This window comes from Pan troglodytes, chromosome 3 (genome assembly GCF_028858775.2).
Source record: "Pan troglodytes isolate AG18354 chromosome 3, NHGRI_mPanTro3-v2.0_pri, whole genome shotgun sequence".
NCBI lineage: Eukaryota > Metazoa > Chordata > Mammalia > Primates > Hominidae > Pan > Pan troglodytes.
The window spans coordinates 25,712,396-25,729,341 of NC_072401.2; the positions used below are offsets into that span (position 1 = coordinate 25,712,396).

The 16,946-nt window shown below is 41.1% G+C and overlaps 1 protein-coding gene and 1 non-coding gene across 4 annotated transcripts in view; both read left to right on the top strand.

Moving 5' to 3' along the window:
- Positions 1 to 16,946, top strand: part of PI4K2B (phosphatidylinositol 4-kinase type 2 beta) — a 45,246-nt gene that overhangs the window by 12,747 nt on the left and 15,553 nt on the right. The window contains exons 1-6 of one of the 3 annotated variants that reach the window (XM_063809434.1): positions 2,583 to 2,622; positions 5,719 to 5,873; positions 8,464 to 8,664; positions 9,942 to 10,073; positions 12,447 to 12,600; positions 13,932 to 13,999. In XM_063809434.1, coding sequence (XP_063665504.1) covers positions 2,598 to 2,622; positions 5,719 to 5,873; positions 8,464 to 8,664; positions 9,942 to 10,073; positions 12,447 to 12,600; positions 13,932 to 13,999 — 735 coding nt within the window. In that variant the 5' untranslated portion in view covers positions 2,583 to 2,597. Of the gene's footprint in view, positions 1 to 2,582; positions 2,623 to 5,718; positions 5,874 to 8,463; positions 8,665 to 9,941; positions 10,074 to 12,446; positions 12,601 to 13,931; positions 14,000 to 16,946 lie in introns of those variants that run through there. The other 2 variants (XM_003310263.7, XM_016951418.4) reach the window with 2 other exon arrangements.
- On the top strand, positions 3,926 to 4,115 carry LOC112209156 (U2 spliceosomal RNA). The gene has a single exon (XR_002943816.1). It is a non-coding gene; the product is annotated as a U2 spliceosomal RNA (small nuclear RNA).

Consider the following 16,946-nt stretch of genomic DNA (forward strand, 5'->3'; position numbering starts at 1 on the left):
CCTTAGCTAGACATAAAGGTTCTCTAAGTCCCCACTAGACTCAGGAGCCTAGCTGGCTTCACCCAGTGGATCCCACACTGGGGCCACAGGTGGAGCTGCCTGCCAGTCCCAAGCCTTGTGCCTGCACTCCTCAGCCCTTGGGCAGTTGATGGGACCGGGCACCATGGAGCAGGGGGTGACGCTTGTTGGGGAGGCTCGGGCTGCACAGGAGCCCATGGCAGCGGGGGGGGAGGCTCAGGCATGGCTGGCTGCAGGTCCCAAGCCCTGCCCTGTGGGGAGGCAGCTAAGGCCCTGCGAGAAATTGAGCGCAGCGCTGGCCCAGGGGGACCCAGCAGCACCCTCTGCAGCTGCTGGCGCAGATGCTAAGCCCCTCACTGCCTGGGGCCCAGCAGGGCAGGCCAGCCGCTCCCAGTGTGGGGCCTGCCCAGCCCATGCCCACCTGGAACTCACGCTGGCCCGCAAGCACCGCATGCAGCCCCAGTTCCCACCCTCACCTCTCCCTCCACACCTCCCCCAAGCTGAGGGAGCTGGCTTCGGCCTTCGCCAGCCCAGAAAGGGGCTCCCCCAGTACAGTGGCAGGCTGAAGAGCTCCTCAGGCACGGCCAGAGTGGGCGCCTAGGCCGAGGAGGTGTGGTGAGTGAGCAAGGGCTGCCTGCATGCTGTCACCTCTCACTATCTGTATTGCCTTATCTAGGTTCAACATACTGATAATCTGATTTAGTTTAGAGGAAGGTTTTAGCAGAGTAGATGTTCCATGTGTTTTGACCATTTTCCATAAGTGAGCTTTCGAAAGTCTGTGAGTGGTGGTGTGTTGGAGAGTATTTCTCAACCAGTGCATATAATACATTGTTTTCCATCCATTGCAGACATGCATCATTCATCAAATATTTTGAGTGCCTACTGGGTGCAGTGGAAATGAAGGCTTTGGGGAAACAATAGTGACCTGTATTAGATGGATGCCTGTTCACCTGCCCTATCCTCTTACAGCTTTATAGCCTAATGGAGGAAACAGTCAAAACAAACGGTCCTAACAGACTGTATATATGTGGTTGGATGGGGAAAGTTGTGCATTGAGGCATGGAGCCATGCCCTAGATGTAGGGGCCAGGGAAGACTTAGAGAAAGTGGCATCCAGTTCAAGACCTGAAGGGTGAATAGCGCCAAAAGCCCTGAGGCTGGGTTCAATGCACCAAATTTGTGAACACCTCAAGTTTCTTTTTTTTTTTTGAGACAGGGTCTTATTCTGACACTCAGGCTGAGTGCAGTGGCATGATCACGGCTCACTGCTGCCTTGAACTCCTGGGCACAAGTGATCCTCCCACCTTAGCCTCCTGAGTAGCTGGGACTACAGGTACATGCCACTATACCCAGCTAATTTTTTATTTTTTGTGGAGATAGGGTCTCACTATGTTGCCCAGGCTGGTCTTGAACAGCTGGACACAAGTGACCCTCCTGCCTCAGTCTCCCAACATGCTGGGATTACAGGCGTGAGCCACTGCACCCCAGCCAGTGAACATCTATTTTTTTCTGGAAAATATTCTGGTTAGTGAGTAAGATATGGTAAAGATAGGTAGGTTTAGGTTTACAGTTCTAATCCTCAAGAGAGAAAAAGTTCATTTTGATTTATTTATTTGAAATGAAAACTTGATAAGTTACATACTTCATACATACTTCAATTGTGCTAAATAAAAAAGGTTATATAATGAGTTCTCTTATTTTTAGTTCTCCATTTTTAGTTTCTGCATTTTAAAGGACCAGTAATAACCCTTAGGTGTGGTCAAGGCAAGGTCATTCAGCAAGTGTTTATTAAGTGCTTACTATGTTCCAGGAACATAATAAGTTCTGTAAGTTCCAGGGATACAGCAGTGAAATAAGTCCTCGTTTTGGAGTTTCTCTTGTCTTGGAGTTTCCTGGTTTCTTGGAGCACCCAAAATAAATACACAGTAGATTAGGTGGTAAGTGCTAAATAGAAAAGTAAAGTGGAGGTTAGAGATTGGGTAAGGGTCTTGGGGGTCATAATGATGTGGACTTATTGTGAGATGGGAAATAAATGGACTGCTTGGTCCAAAAGAGTGACATGATGTATGTTTTTGTTTTTTTTTTTTACATTAAATGTTTATTTGAAATCAAATGACTTTGTACATAAAGTTCAATAATATAAAAGCTGTGTTCTGTTTTGAGTTTTTTTATTATGCATTGTTAACATGTACATTAAAATTTTGATTTAGATAGCATAGTAAGAATTCAGCCTCAAATGAGTCAGAGCTAATAAGAAATTAGGAAAATCTTTTATTTTTATTTTTACTTTTTTAATTTTTTTAGTATTTATTGATCATTCTTGGGTGTTTCTCGGAGAGGGGGATTTGGCAGGGTCATAGGACAATAGTGGAGGGAAGGTCAGCAGATAAACATGTGAACAAAGGTCTCTGGTTTTCCTAGGCAGAGGGCCCTGCCGCCTTCCGCAGTGTTTGTGTCTCTGGGTACTTGAGATTTGGGAGCGGTGAAGACTCTTAACGAGTATGCTGCCTTCAAGCATCTGTTTAACAAAGCACATCTTGTATCGCCCTTAATCCATTTAACCCTTAGTGGACACAGCACATGTTTCAGAGAGCACCGGGTTGGGGTAAGGTTATAGATTAACAGCATCCCAAGGCAGAAGAATTTTTCTTAGTACAGAACAAAATGGAGTCTCCTATGTCTACTTCTTTCTACACAGACACAGTAACAATCTGATCTCTCTTTCTTTTCCCCACGTTTCCCCCTTTTCTATTCGACAAAACCGCCATCGTCATCATGGCCTGTTCTCAGTGAGCTGTTGGGTACACCTCCCAGACAGGGTGGCGGCCGGGCAGAGGGGCTCCTCACTTCCCAGACGGGGCGGTCGGGCAGAGGCACCCCCCCACCTCCCGGACGGGGCGGCTGGCCGGGCGGGGGCTGCCCCCCGCCTCCTGGATGGGGCAGCTGGCCGGTCGGGGGCTGCCCCCCGCCTCCCGGATGGGGCAGCTGGCCGGGCGGGGGCTGTCCCCCACCTCCCGGACGGGGCGGCTGCCGGGCGGAGGGGCTCCTCACTTCCCAGATGGGGCGGCTGCTGGGCAGAGGCGCTCTTCACATCTCAGACGGGGTGGCGGGGCAGAGGCGCTCCCCACATCCCAGACGATGGGCGGCCAGGCAGAGACGCTCCTCACTTCCTAGACGGGGTGACGGCCGGGCAGAGACTGCAATCTCGGCACTTTGGGAGGCCAAGGCAGGTGGCTGGGAGGTGGAGGTTGTAGCGAGCCGAGATCACGCCACTGCACTCCAGCCTGGGCAACACTGAGCACTGAGTGAGCGAGACTCCGTCTGCAATCCCGGCACCTCGGGAGGCCGAGGCTGGCAGATTACTTGCGGTCAGGAACTGGAGACTAGCCTGGCCAACACTGCGAAACCCCGTCTCCACCAAAAAATACGAAAACCAGTCAGGTGTGGTGGCACGCGCCTGCAATCCCAGGCACTTGGCAGGCTGAGGCAGGAGAATCAGGCAGGGAGGTTGCAGTGAGCTGAGATGGCGACAGTACAGTCCAACTTTGGCTCGGCATCAGAGGGAGACCGTGCAAAGAAGAGGGAGAGGGGAGAGGGGAGAGGGAGAGGGAGAATGTTTTAAGAGCCATAAAAAAGAACGAGATCTTGTCCTTTGCAAGGACATGAATGGAGCAGGAGGCCATTATCCTCAGTGAACTAACACAAGAACAGAAAACCAAACAACCACGTGTTCTCACTAATAAGTGGGAGCTAAATGATGAGAACACACAGACACATAGAGGGGAACAACATATACCAGGGCCTTTCAGAAGGTGGAGAGTAGGAGGAGGGAGAGTCAGGAACAGTAACTAATGGGTACTAGGCTTAATACCTAGTGATTACCTGGGTGATTGCTTAATACCTGGGTGATTGCTTCTCGGTCTTTTGGCTAAGATCAAGTGTAGTATCTGTTCTTACCAGTTTAATACCTAGGTGATGAAATAATCTGTACAACAAACCCTCAAGATAGAAGTTTACCTATGTAACCTGCACTTGTACCCTTGAACTTAAAAGTTACAAAGAAAAAGTATTACTAGCTTCTCTGTTAGGTATAGAGAGGGACTGGGTGAGAGAGGGAGCCCAGATAGGAGGCTCTTAGAATAATCGAGGTGAGAGCCGATGGTAACCTGAATCATGTGGAAGGAATGGAGATGGCAAGAGGTGGTTGGATTCTGGGTATTTATTTAAGGTAGAGCCAATACAACGTGCTGATTGGATGTAGAGGGTAAGCGTGTGAGATCATGGATGATTATAAGGTTTTTGGCCTAAGCAACTGGAAGATTTGGAGGTGCCAGCAACTGCAATATGGGAAACATAGGGATGAAGACTTTGGGAGGCGTGGTAAAGGTGAAGAATGAAGTTTTGGGTAGTGAAGTTTGAGATGTCTATTACGCATCCAAGTGGAGATGTTGAATACAGTAGTCGAGTTTAGGGCAGAAGTCCAGGCTTGAATTAGAAATTTGGGAGTCACCAGTGTTGGTAACGGAGAGAAGAGGACTGTGAATGGAACCTGGGCCATTCCAAAGTTAAGTAGTGGGTAATAAATGCAGTGCTGGGGGCTGGTCGTAGTATTTTGTGATTGCTGCTTATTTCTTAATGAAATAGGAAGCTAGATCCTCTCCTGAGAGAGAGGATGGAAGAGGAGGTGCTGGGAATTTGAGGAGAGAAATTGGCTCGTGTGCATTTCTTTAATTCCGCTGCCCTGGTGCAGGCATGGAGTTGGTAGACAGTTGGGTTTAACCAGGACTGGGAGTTTTGCAGGTGACCATGATGAAGGGAGAAAGAAAGAGTTGATTTTGTGAAGACCCAGCATAATTTAAGCTGGCCAAGGAGGAGGGAAGCAAGGACATGAAGGGAGAGAATTCCAGTGACGTGGGGGAGCAGTCCTTTGTAGGTTCTAGTAGGGCAGAAGAGTATTTGGACTCGGAGTGCCAGAGGGACTGAACTGGGAAGACAGGAGGTGCTTGAAATTGAAAGTGTGGTGAGGTTGCAGTTACTGGTATTGACAAAATCCGAGATATGATTGGGGAACTAGAGGATGAAGTAGGATGGATGATAGAATCATTGCAGGACCGAAGTTCAAAGAAATGAGAGGTGTTAGTATTATTTTAATGAACAGTGAACTTCCTCCCATGTTGTTGTTGTTGTTGTTATTATTATTATTATTATTATTATTATTATTTAGACGGTGTCTCGCTCTTATTGCCCAGGCTGGAGTGCAGTGGCGCAATCTCTGCTCACTGCAACCTCCACCTCCCAGATTCAAGTGATTCTCCTGCCTCAGCCTTCCGAGTAGCTGGAATTACAGGTGCCCACCACCACATCTGGCTAATTTTTTGTATTTTTAGTAGACACGGGGTTTTGCCATGTTGGCCAGGCTGGTCTTGAACTCTCCTGACCTCAAGTGATCCACTCGCCTCAGCCTCCTAAAGTGCTGGGATTACAGGCGTGAGCCACTGTGCCCGCCCCCGCCCCCATGTTATTATTTGGAAATTTAAGAGAAGTGGGGGTTGTTAGGCAGTGGGGGGAAGGAGGATTAGAGCAGTCTATACAAATCTTGATTACATTTTTCTGTACCTTATATCCTGATACCAGCAAGCTAATCGATATTACAGGTCCATATCATGAGCATTCTCATAGCTGGTATTTCTTCTTAATGCAGTAACTACTGGTACTTCAGAGATGAATGCATTCTTGGATGACCCAGAATTTGCTGATATTATGCTGAGAGCAGAGCAAGCAATAGAAGTTGGAATTTTTCCAGAAAGAATCTCTCAAGGTTCAAGTGGAAGTTACTTTGTGAAGGATCCTAAGAGGGTGAGAATTTCACAGACCTATTATATGTAATGGAAACTTTGGTAAATACTAATTTAAATATGAAATCATTGTGAGTTTCTAAAGATATTTTCCTATTAAGTCTGATTGTAACCTCTTTTCCAAAATAAAGGTCAGTTTTTGTTTGTTTTTTGAGACGGGGTCGCCCTCTCTTACCCAGGCTGGAGTGCAGTGGTGCAATCATAGCTCACTGTAACCTTGACCACCTGGGCTCAGGCAATCCTCCCATCTCAGCCTCCTGAGTAGGTGGGACCATAGTTGCGTGCCACCACACTGGGCTAATCTTTGTAATTATTTGTAGAGACGGTGGTCTCCCTATATTGCCCTGGCTGGTCTTGAACTCCTGGGCTCAAGCAAACCTCGGCTTTGGCTCCCAAAGTGTTGAGATTACAGGTGTGAGCCACTGTGCCCAGCCTCAATGTTTTGCTTTTACTAAAGCACTCTAGTGCTTAGAAACAGAGCTAATCAGTTCAAGTCACAGTTTGCTATTTTGTTATTTTATACTTGGTTTCAAGCATTTATTGAATACCCACATTCAGCTGTAGCCTTTTTGAGTATATATATTCACAAGTCCTTATCTTATGGAAGTCTATAACCTTAATAGCCAAACACGGTGGAAGGTTAAACCTTCAAAACTTGTTTAATGTCATTTCCAAAGTACTTGATTTTTTTTCAAAGGTATGTGAATACCTTTTCTGGCATTTTACCAGGGGAAGGAGGCTCAGCAATCTGAAGCTTGAAAGTATTGGAATGTGAAAGTGAAATGAACCACAGGATGATTCTAAAGTGGAAAAGAGAAGTTGATGTGGCACTTTGCTCCACTTAGTCTAGAATTTTTCAAAAATATGTTATTTTTTCTAAAAGCTTTCTGAATGATGCATAATGAGCAGTTCTTTTCTCCAGGGGAATAATGTTTATAATTTCACCCAATTTTTTTTGCAAAGATAGAAGTTCTATTTTTAAAATGATTTTAAAGCATAGTCCCTTTTTTAAGATTAAAATGTATTTGAAGGTACTGTCAATCTCTCAATCTTTATTCTAAGCTTGATTTCTTAATTTGATCTTGTTGACTTTTTTACTAGTGACTCAGACCTTATTGCATTATATTTATTGTGTTATAAAGCAATTATATACTTAAAATTATAATAATATTTGTTCTTGTCTAAGGATAATTCAGCTTCTAAATTGAATATGAATATATTGTATCAAACAATAAGAGTACAGAGACTTTTAGACATTCATGAGCAAAAAAAAGATTTTTTAATAGGAGAGAATTTAATCAATTTATTTGTTAAGATGGATTCTCACTCTGTCGCCCAGGCTGGAGTGCAGTAGCACAGTCTCGGCTCACTGCAACCTCCACCTCCCGGGTTCAAGCGATCATCCTGCCACAGCCTCCTGAGTAGCCGGGATTACAGGCGCTTGCCACCATGCCAAGCTAATTGTTGTATTTTGAGTAGAGACGGGATTTCCCCATGTTGACCAGGCTGGTCTCCTGACCTCAAGTGATCTGCTCACCTCCCAAAGTGCTGGGATTACAGGTGTGAGCCACAGCGCCTGGCCAAGAGTTTACTTTAAATTGGTTCCTGAAAAAATAGCTGGAAAAGAATTAGGGTAGGAGAATCTGACAGCATGGATGTACACTGTATCTTATCATTATCTTTGTATTTTAGAGGTGGTTTTTGTCATTGGATTAGTTAATTTAACAAATACTTGGATGTCTACTGTTCATCAGGTACTGTTCTGACTACTGGAAATGCAGCCCTAACAAACCAAGTCCTTGCCTTATTAGAATGTACATTAATGTGGGGAAAGTAAACAGCAAACATGTAATGTGGATATTTAATAGATAGTGAATAATAACACTGTTTGACCTAGAATGGCGGTTTTGAAACATTTAAAAATCAGTGAAAGTCTTTCCTTTTTTTTTTTTTTGAGACAGAGTCTCACTCTGTCACCCAGGCTGGAGTGCAGTGGTGCGATCTCCGCTCACTGCAAGCTCCGCCTCCTGGGTTCGTTCATGCCATTCTCCAGCCTCAGCCTCCTGAGTAGCTGAGACTACAGGTGCCCTCCACCACGCCCGGCTAATTTTTTGTATTTTTAGTAGAGATGGGGTTTCACCATGTTAGCCAGGATGGTCTCGATCTCCTGACCTCATGATCCGCCCGCCTCGGCCTCCCAAAGTGCTGGATTACAGGTGTGAGCCACCGTGCCCGGCCCAGTGAAACTGTTTCTTAACTTGGAAGTCCAGCAATATAAAACAGGTGAAATTAGAGTTAATCTGGTTAAGTGGCATGGGGTCTTGGAGCCTTGCCCCCACCTTCCCAGGGTTTGTCAGAGCACAGTTTGAAAACTGGTCTTGATTTTAGATTGTTGAATAAGAATGAATATGAAAATGTGATTGGAACTAAATCTCTTAATAGTTGAGGTTTATAAATCATCTTAGTAGTTTGAGGATTTATGCCCACATCTGTGGTAGGAAGCAGTAGAGAACAATTTATTAGAATGCATTTTATGGATGATTATCTATATATGTAAAAAGTCTAATAAGATTTTTACTTTTTTGCTCTAGAAAATTATTGGTGTGTTTAAACCCAAATCAGAAGAGCCTTATGGTCAACTCAATCCAAAATGGACCAAATATGTCCATAAGGTCTGCTGCCCTTGCTGCTTTGGCCGAGGCTGCCTGATTCCTAATCAGGGGTACCTTTCCGAAGCGGGTGCCTATCTTGTGGACAACAAGCTTCATCTGAGCATTGTACCTAAAACAAAGGTAAGCCAGACTTTATTTTTAACCATGGACTTTTAATTTACAACCTGCTTATATCTGAATATTTCAGTAATTATTCCTAATGATAGAACCTAAAGTGGAGCCCCTTTTTTGGTAGTAGTCCAAGAGTCATGAGTGACTGGTAACTAGTAAATTGATTGTAGTGTAGATCCACAAAGTATTTAAAGGAATGTGTCTTGTCTCTGTGAGATCTGACGATGCTAACAAAAAGAGGATAAAGAACTAGCATTCAGAAGGCAGGAAAATATCAGGGGATCCAGAGATCCTATTGAAGGCAGAGATAACCAATGTGCTTAAAGACTCGTATTGTCCTTTCAGCTTTTATACAAAATTTTTTTCTTTTCTCTTGTTTTGTTTTTTTAAGAGACAGGGTGTTGCTGTGTTGCCCAGACTGGCCTTAAATTTCTGTGCTCATGCAGTCCTCCTGCCTCAGCCTCCTGAGTAGCTGGGACTACTGGCACATACCATCATGTGCCTGGCACCCCCATCTTTTCTCTTTATCATGGCTCACTGCAGCCTCATCCTGCTGGGCTCAGGTGCAGCCTCATCCTGCTGGGCTCAGGTGTTCCTCCCACCTCAGCCTCCTGAGTAGCTGGGACTATAGGCACATACCATCATGCGCCTGACACCCACATCCTTTCTGTTCTTTTCTTTTTTTTGAGACAGGGTCTCGTGCCCAGGCTGGAGTATAGTGATGCAATCATGGCTCACTGCAGCCTTGTCCTGCTGGGCTCAGGTGATCCTCCCATCTCAGCCTCCTGAGTAGCTTGTAATACAGGCATCACCACCACACCCAGCCAGCTTTTGTATTTTTAGTAGAGATGGAATTTCTCCATGTTCCCCAGGCTGGTCTCAAACTCCTGAGCTCAAGCAGTCTACCTGCCACAGCCCCCCAGAGTGTTGGGATTACAGGCATGAGCCACTGCACCCAGCTAACCTGGCATCCTTTCTAAATTTTTCCTTGAAGCCTTCTTCCTTAAAATGTTTATTCCTAAGTCTACAGTTCAATACTGTTACTTTGACCACTGGCAAATTTAGGCCTTTAAAAGGCTTTTATACCACTCTCAGAAAGAAATATGTGCCCTTCATTTAACAAGGCTTTGCAAAATTCCCTGGCTTTTCTGTTTTAGATTCTCTGGGGCCTTTATTACAGGGTTAAACTTTGCTAATTTTCATCATTAGAATGAGTTTCATGGTGTATATGAAAAGAGATACTATAATGCAAATTCTAACCATTTTTCTGAATTGTATGTTTCTAGGTGGTTTGGCTTGTCAGTGAGACATTTAACTATAATGCGATTGACCGTGCAAAATCAAGAGGCAAAAAGTATGCTTTAGAAAAAGTGCCAAAAGTGGGTAGAAAGTTTCATAGGATAGGACTCCCTCCTAAGGTAAGTTTCTCTGATAAGCTGTATTTAGAGGGCATTTGGGCACATACATCCTGAGCTCTAGGAGCCAGGCATTGTGCTGTTAGCTGTGGATATTATGGCACAGATTTTTCATCTTCCAGGAGCTTATAGTAAACAGGTAATTTCAGTGTAATATAAAGCTGTTGAGATGACGGTAAGTTTAGGGAGCTCTAAGAGGATAGATGGTTGCCTAACCCAGTTTAGAGGGATGGGAGGTGTTTCCAGGAAGAGGTTGCATGAAAGGCTTATAAAGTAATGGGTAAAACCACAGGTCTGGAATCAGACCTAATCCCAGCCTCTTTGCTAGTTTGCTGGGATTAGGTCTGATTCCAGAACTTACCTCGGGTAAGTTCTTTACTTGCTCTTTCTCTCTGTTTTTTTTTGATAGAGGGTCTCACTCTGTTGCCCCAGCTGGAGTACAGTGTTGTGAACAGGGCTTACTGCAGCCTCGACCTCGTGGGCTCAAATAATCTTCCTGCCTCAGCCTTCTGAGTAGCTGGGACCACAGGTGCACACCACCATACCTGGCTATTTAAAAAAATTTTTTTTTGTAGAGATAGAGTCTCACCATGTTGCCTAGGCTGGTCTTGAATTCCTGGGCTGAAGCAATCCTCTCGCCTTGGCCTCCCAAAGTGCTGGGATTACAGGTGTTAGCCGCTGTGCCTGGCCAAGTTCCTTACTCTAAGCCCCAGTTTCTATAAAATGAGAATGACAAAAACTACCTCTTAGGTTGTTGTGAGGAGAAAACTAAGAAATTCATGTCAAGGACTTGGTACATAGTAAAGGTTAAGTAAATGGCAGCAGCTATGTTTACTTACTACACATTAGATTTTCTTTTTTCTTATCACCTTTAAGTAAACCTGAGGGATGATGAGCAGCCAGCTAAACAAGGGTAGAGAGGGTTAATGGGAAAGGCATTCTAGAAAAAGCTTTAAGACTTATTTTTTAGAAATGTATTTGGCTTATGATTTTCTTGCTTCCGTACATTTATCTAGATAAAAAGAATTTCAGTAGGAATTCATCGTTAACCTAACTTTTAAGATAAATTTTACTCAAAGTGGGCAGGAAGTTTGAAAGTTTTTAAAAGGCTTGTTCTTCCTTAGACATGCTGAAATAAGCGTGACTAAAGGAGGATGTTATTTCCATATTTATGAGTACTAGGTCTTAGTTATAAGTATTTTAAAGAACACTTTTAGGAAATCATGAAAATTTCATGCCAACAACAAAAACATTAAGTGTTAGAATAAAAAGCAGATTTTCTTTGTGGTGATTTGTTTGTATTTTTGAAGCAAACTAGGGTTACCTATTACCTGTTTGTCACGTGCTACTTAAATTTGTATTTCCTTCTCCAACAAATTGTTTACTATTAACTAGTAATCTTAGTAACAAAAATGCCTTCTTAAATGGTCATATCTTCAAGGAAAGGACTTTTTTTTAAAACCACTATCAATATTATCATTAATAGATTCGTTCTTTAAAATTTAAGACTGGGTATTTAATCTGTGTGGTTAAGGAATCTGTCCCTTTTTTTTTTTTTTTTTTTTGAGACAGTCTCGCTGTGTCGCCTAGGTTGGAGTGCAGTGGTGCAATCTTGGCTCACTGTAACCTCCGCCTCCCGAGTTCAAGCGATTCTCCTGCCTCAGCCTTCTGAGTAGCTGGGACTACAGGCATGTGCCACCACACATGGCTAATTTTTTGTATTTTAAATAGAGACAGGGTTTTTACCATATTGGACAGGCTAGTCTCAAACTCCTGGCCTCAAGTGATCCACCCGCCTCAGCCTCCCAAAGTGCTGGGATTACAGGTGTGAGCCACCACACCTGGCCTCATCCTATTTTTAAAATAAAATAATTTATTTAGAATTCAAAGAAAGAGTCTTAACAACTAAAAAAAAAAAAAAAAAGAAAAAAATTATTTATTGTATTTTATGTCATAAAAAGAATCTGGAAAAGTTCAGATAAAATTGCACTGTTACTGAATAAGCAGGATAGGTTTAAAATTTGGCCTCCATAATTAAATGCACCTTAATGAATATTTTTAGAAAAACAGCATTCTTTTTCAGAGTGTCACCTTGAAGACACATGTTTATTCTTTTTTTAAATTTTCCCAAAAAGCTGCTATGCTCCTTGAAAGTCTAGGGGTAAGCATTTTTTATTTGCTATGTATTCTTTATGTGATTATTTAAAATTAGTGTATAAAAATGGTTTTCTTGATAAATGTGGCTTATCTAAATTAGTGTTAAGTCTTCTTATTGTGTTTACATGACATATTTTTTGACGGTACTGCTGAGAAATATAAATATTAATCCCCTTGTTCTTGTACTTTCTTTTCTAACTATAGTTCTTAAAATTATAGATTGGTTCCTTTCAGTTATTTGTTGAAGGTTACAAGGAGGCTGAATATTGGCTTAGGAAATTTGAAGCTGACCCTTTGCCTGAGAATATTAGAAAACAATTTCAGTCACAATTTGAAAGATTAGTTATTTTGGATTACATCATCAGAAATACAGGTATTGAAGTTCTCTCATTTGTTCACGTAAATCTTGTTCATTTTCAAACTATATTCTTGTTATCCAAATCAAAGCGGTAAACTTTTGTTGCAGAAGTCTTGAAGCCACTTTCTCTGTCTGTCTTGGCAAGCAGATGTAGTATTCACTCTCCTGGGCAGAATTCATCCTGTGTGGGATAGATTCTGACTCATAGCAGGCTCCTAGATCAGTTCCTGTCCCCTAGGGAGGAATTTCCTAGGGGCAGGGCAAAGTCAGATATTGGAAATGTTATCTGCATAATGTGAGTAATTAAGGCTTCATTGTATAAATTATGTTAGGTGCTTATTTTGACATTATGTAACTCTTAGTGTAGTCTATAAATACACTAAACTCTTAATTTTTCCTGTGCTATAAAGGAGCAATGACGTAGACCAGGGATGTCCAGTCTTTTGGCTTCCCTGGGCCACACTGGAAGAAGAATTGTCTTGGGCCACACATAAAAACAGTAACACTAATGACAGCTGATGAGCTTAAAAAAAAAAGTATTAAAAAAAATCTCATAATGTTTTAAGAAAGTTTACAAATTTTTGTTGGGCCACATTCAAAGCCATCCTGGGCAGCATGCGGCCTGCAGGCCACGGGTTGGATAAGCTTGATGTAGATTATCCAAAGCAGGGGCTCCCCCATTGTGGGTCCCTGGACTGTCAGGGTCAGCATTACGTGAGAATTTGTTAAACATGCATCTTCTCAGACACTACGCTGGACCTTTTGGAACAGAAATTGCAAGTGGGTGCTGGCAGGCTGGGTTTTAATGTACCCTCCAGGTAATTCTGATGCATTCTGAAGTTTGAGAACCACTGGTTCAAAATGTTTTCTTATTTAGTTTTTGGAAAAGAATCAAATAATTTTCCAGATTCACTTTCTTAATTTATATATATATATTTATAGTCTAGACTACTTCTATGCTGACATGAGGTGAGCCTGCTTAGAAATTTGCCTAGAAATAGGGGGTTAATGCTTTTTCTTCCTAAAGTGAAGAAAAGCTCTTTGATTTTAATAACCTTGATTTAATAATTGTATCACCTCACAGGGTAGTTTTGAGGATTACATGAATTATTACATACTAAGCACTTAAAACAATGTCGGCCCAGAGAAAATATTCAATAAATGTTAGCTCACATTTATGTTTTTTTTTTTTTTTTAGTTTCTTTGTGTTAAATTGTGACCTTTAATATGCTACAGATAACCAGTGAAAGTCTCAAAAATCAGGAGATCACTAGAGTTTTCTCATTGATATTAAGCCATGATGTCCATAGAAATGAAGTAACAGATTTTCTTGTTTGTTTTGAAAGACAGGGGCAATGATAATTGGTTAGTCAGATACGAAAAGCAGAAATGTGAAAAGGAAATTGACCATAAGGTAAGGAAATTTACAATTTTATGTTTATATATATATACACACACACACACACACACACGTGTATATAATTGTGTATAACTTGTGAATATTATATATATATATTCAATTTCTGTAAAAGATTACTTTAAGTTATTCTTCACCATTTCCTCCTTCTTTCACTTAATCCTTGGTTTTTAAATCTACTTTCTTTGTTTTTCTCACACTCTTTATTTTCGTCACTTGTTTACGTTGCATTTCTTGATTCTTGATTTTTTTTTTTTTGTTTTTAGAGGTGGGATTTTGCCGTGTTGGCCAGGCTGGTCTCGAACTTCTGGCCTCAAGCAATCCATCTGCCTTGGTCTCCCAAAGTGCTGGGATTACAGTCATGTGCCACCACACCCAGCCAGTTCTGTTTTTTCTTTTATTAATTGTTGGGCAGCTTTATTTTTTATTTCATATTAGAATAGAAGAATAATACCTGCCTAGTACTTTTTTAGAGTTTGAGAAATATATAGAATCCCCATATTTTGCTTTTATGTAATAAAGGCTTCTGGGATTTTTGTTCACCATGTTTGTATTTTACTAATTCACTTTCTTCTGAGTCCTTTCATTCAGTATTAGATAATACAATATTACCTAATAAATGGAACATGTGTGCTTAACCTGCGAATCATGTCCACTGAACTTAAAAAAAGTATTAAATACTTTTGCTATTTATAAGAAGCTAGTTTTAACATATATAATAGACTGCATAGAGCCTCAACACTGATAATGAGAGTTATAGATTTTAGAGTAATTGCTATCGACTTTGAGTACCAAGTTGAAGTTTTAGATATTTACATAAGTTTTTTTTATAAAATACTTTTACAAGTTTAAAACAGTTTGTACATTTGGGAAAGTTTTAAGTGATTAAAAATATTTCTTCAATATTTATAATTTATGTTCTCAAGTAATGACTTAAAGCTGTTGCATCATTTTTAAAAGTTTGTGCTTTTAAATGTTTATCAAGGATATTTAAAAATACATATTCATAGCACTTAGCAATAAAAAGGAACAAACGATACAATAGCATGGATGAAACTTAAAATTATGCTGAGTGAAAGAAGCTACACATAAAGGGAACATATTGTATGATTATATTTATATTTAAAAATTAGAAAATGCAAACTAGTTTCTAGTGACAGAAAACAGACCAGTAGTTGCCTGGTCTTGGGGTAGAGGGAAGGCTGGACTGCAGAGGGACACAAGGAAACTTTGGCGTGGAAGTTTCACATATGTCAAGGCTCATCACATTGTACTTGTTAATATAGGAAGTCAATTGTGTATAAATTATACCTTAATAAAGTTGTAAATAGGAAAGAATAGTAAAAATAATAATAAATGGCAGTTGTAGCAGAAATGGGCTTAAAATACAAACATAAATGCTCATATGTATAAGCTCCTGGGCCGGGCACAGTGGCTCATGCCTGTAATCACAACACTTTGGGACGCCAAGGTGGGAGGATTGATTGAGTCCGGGAGTCTGAGACCCTGTGTCTACAAAGAATTAAAAAAAAATCTTTTTAAAGCGCCACTTAAGGATAAAAGACTTAAAGATAGTAGAAAAAGTAAAGTGAAATAAATTAGCCGGACATGGTGGCAAGCACCTGTGGTTCCAGCTATTCGGGAGGCTGAGGTGGGAGGATTGCTTGGGCACAGGAAGTCAGTGCTGCAGTGAGTTGTGGTTGTGCCTCTGCACTCTAGCTTGGGTGACAGAGCAAGACCCTGTCTCCAAAAAATAAAAAAATTAAAGATAATTAAATAACATAAGCTCCCCAAATTTTTTTATTTGTTTATCTTGAGCTGTTAGATTTTGCTGAAAATTCTTTTGCTCTAAGTATTTTGTGCACTTTCAGTGAGGTGTAAGACATTTGATATAAACTAAAAGAAATAAAGTTGGCGTACCTCACATCAGCCTTCACTGTAGTGCTTTTAAATTAAAAATTTTCTGTTTTACTTTTTGTTATTGTATCTAGGCCACTTAGTAATGGCCATCTATCTTTAATCAGAATACTCTTCTTTTTTCTTTAAAAAACACACACTTTTAAATTTATTCTGTTTTAATTTCTAAGTAAAGCAATTCCAAAAATACGAAGTTAACATCAGAGCCGTGTGAACCACCGTGGTAAAATAAAACAGATATTCACAATAATTACCTCTAAAGATAATTCAGCTTGATAAATTACCTTCCGCAGAAATACTCTTTAACATGAAAACCCTCTTTCTCCTGAGATCTTTATTTCTGTTGTGGAAGAATACAGAAGTTAGGAACGGCCTACCGTATTAGTACATTCTCACACTGCTATGAAGAAATACCCAAGGCTGTGTCATTTATAAAGAAAAGAGACTCACAATTCTGCATGGCTGGGGAGGCCTCAGGAAACTTACAATCATGGCAGAAGGCACCTCTTCACAGGGTGGCAGGAGAATGAGTGTAGGAGAAATGCCAGACGCTTGCAAAACCATCAAATCTCATGAGAACTCACTCACTGTCACGAGAACAGCATGGCAGAAACTGCCCCCATGATCCGATTACCTCCACCTGGTCCCGCCCTTGACACGTAAGGATTACAGGGATTACAATTCAAGATGAGATTTTGGGTGGGGACACAGCCAAAAAATAACACCTACATTCAAGAATATCTTGAGGTTCCTTCTACTAGATCTTATTATATTTAATTATGGTCTTTGAAGGAGTTTCATTTAGAAACATTTTGCATTTGATTTATTTCTTTGGGACCCTAAGAAAGACTAGGTCTTAATAAGGTGATTTTATTAAGGTGTTTAAAAAAATTAGTAATATTTTACATCATACATTTAAGCAATGAATCTAGCAGTAAATTATCTAGAACATCACTTTTTAAAGTCACAATATTTTCAAGCCTTTTAAAGAGAAAAAACTTGAAACCATTACTGAGTAATGGTATAA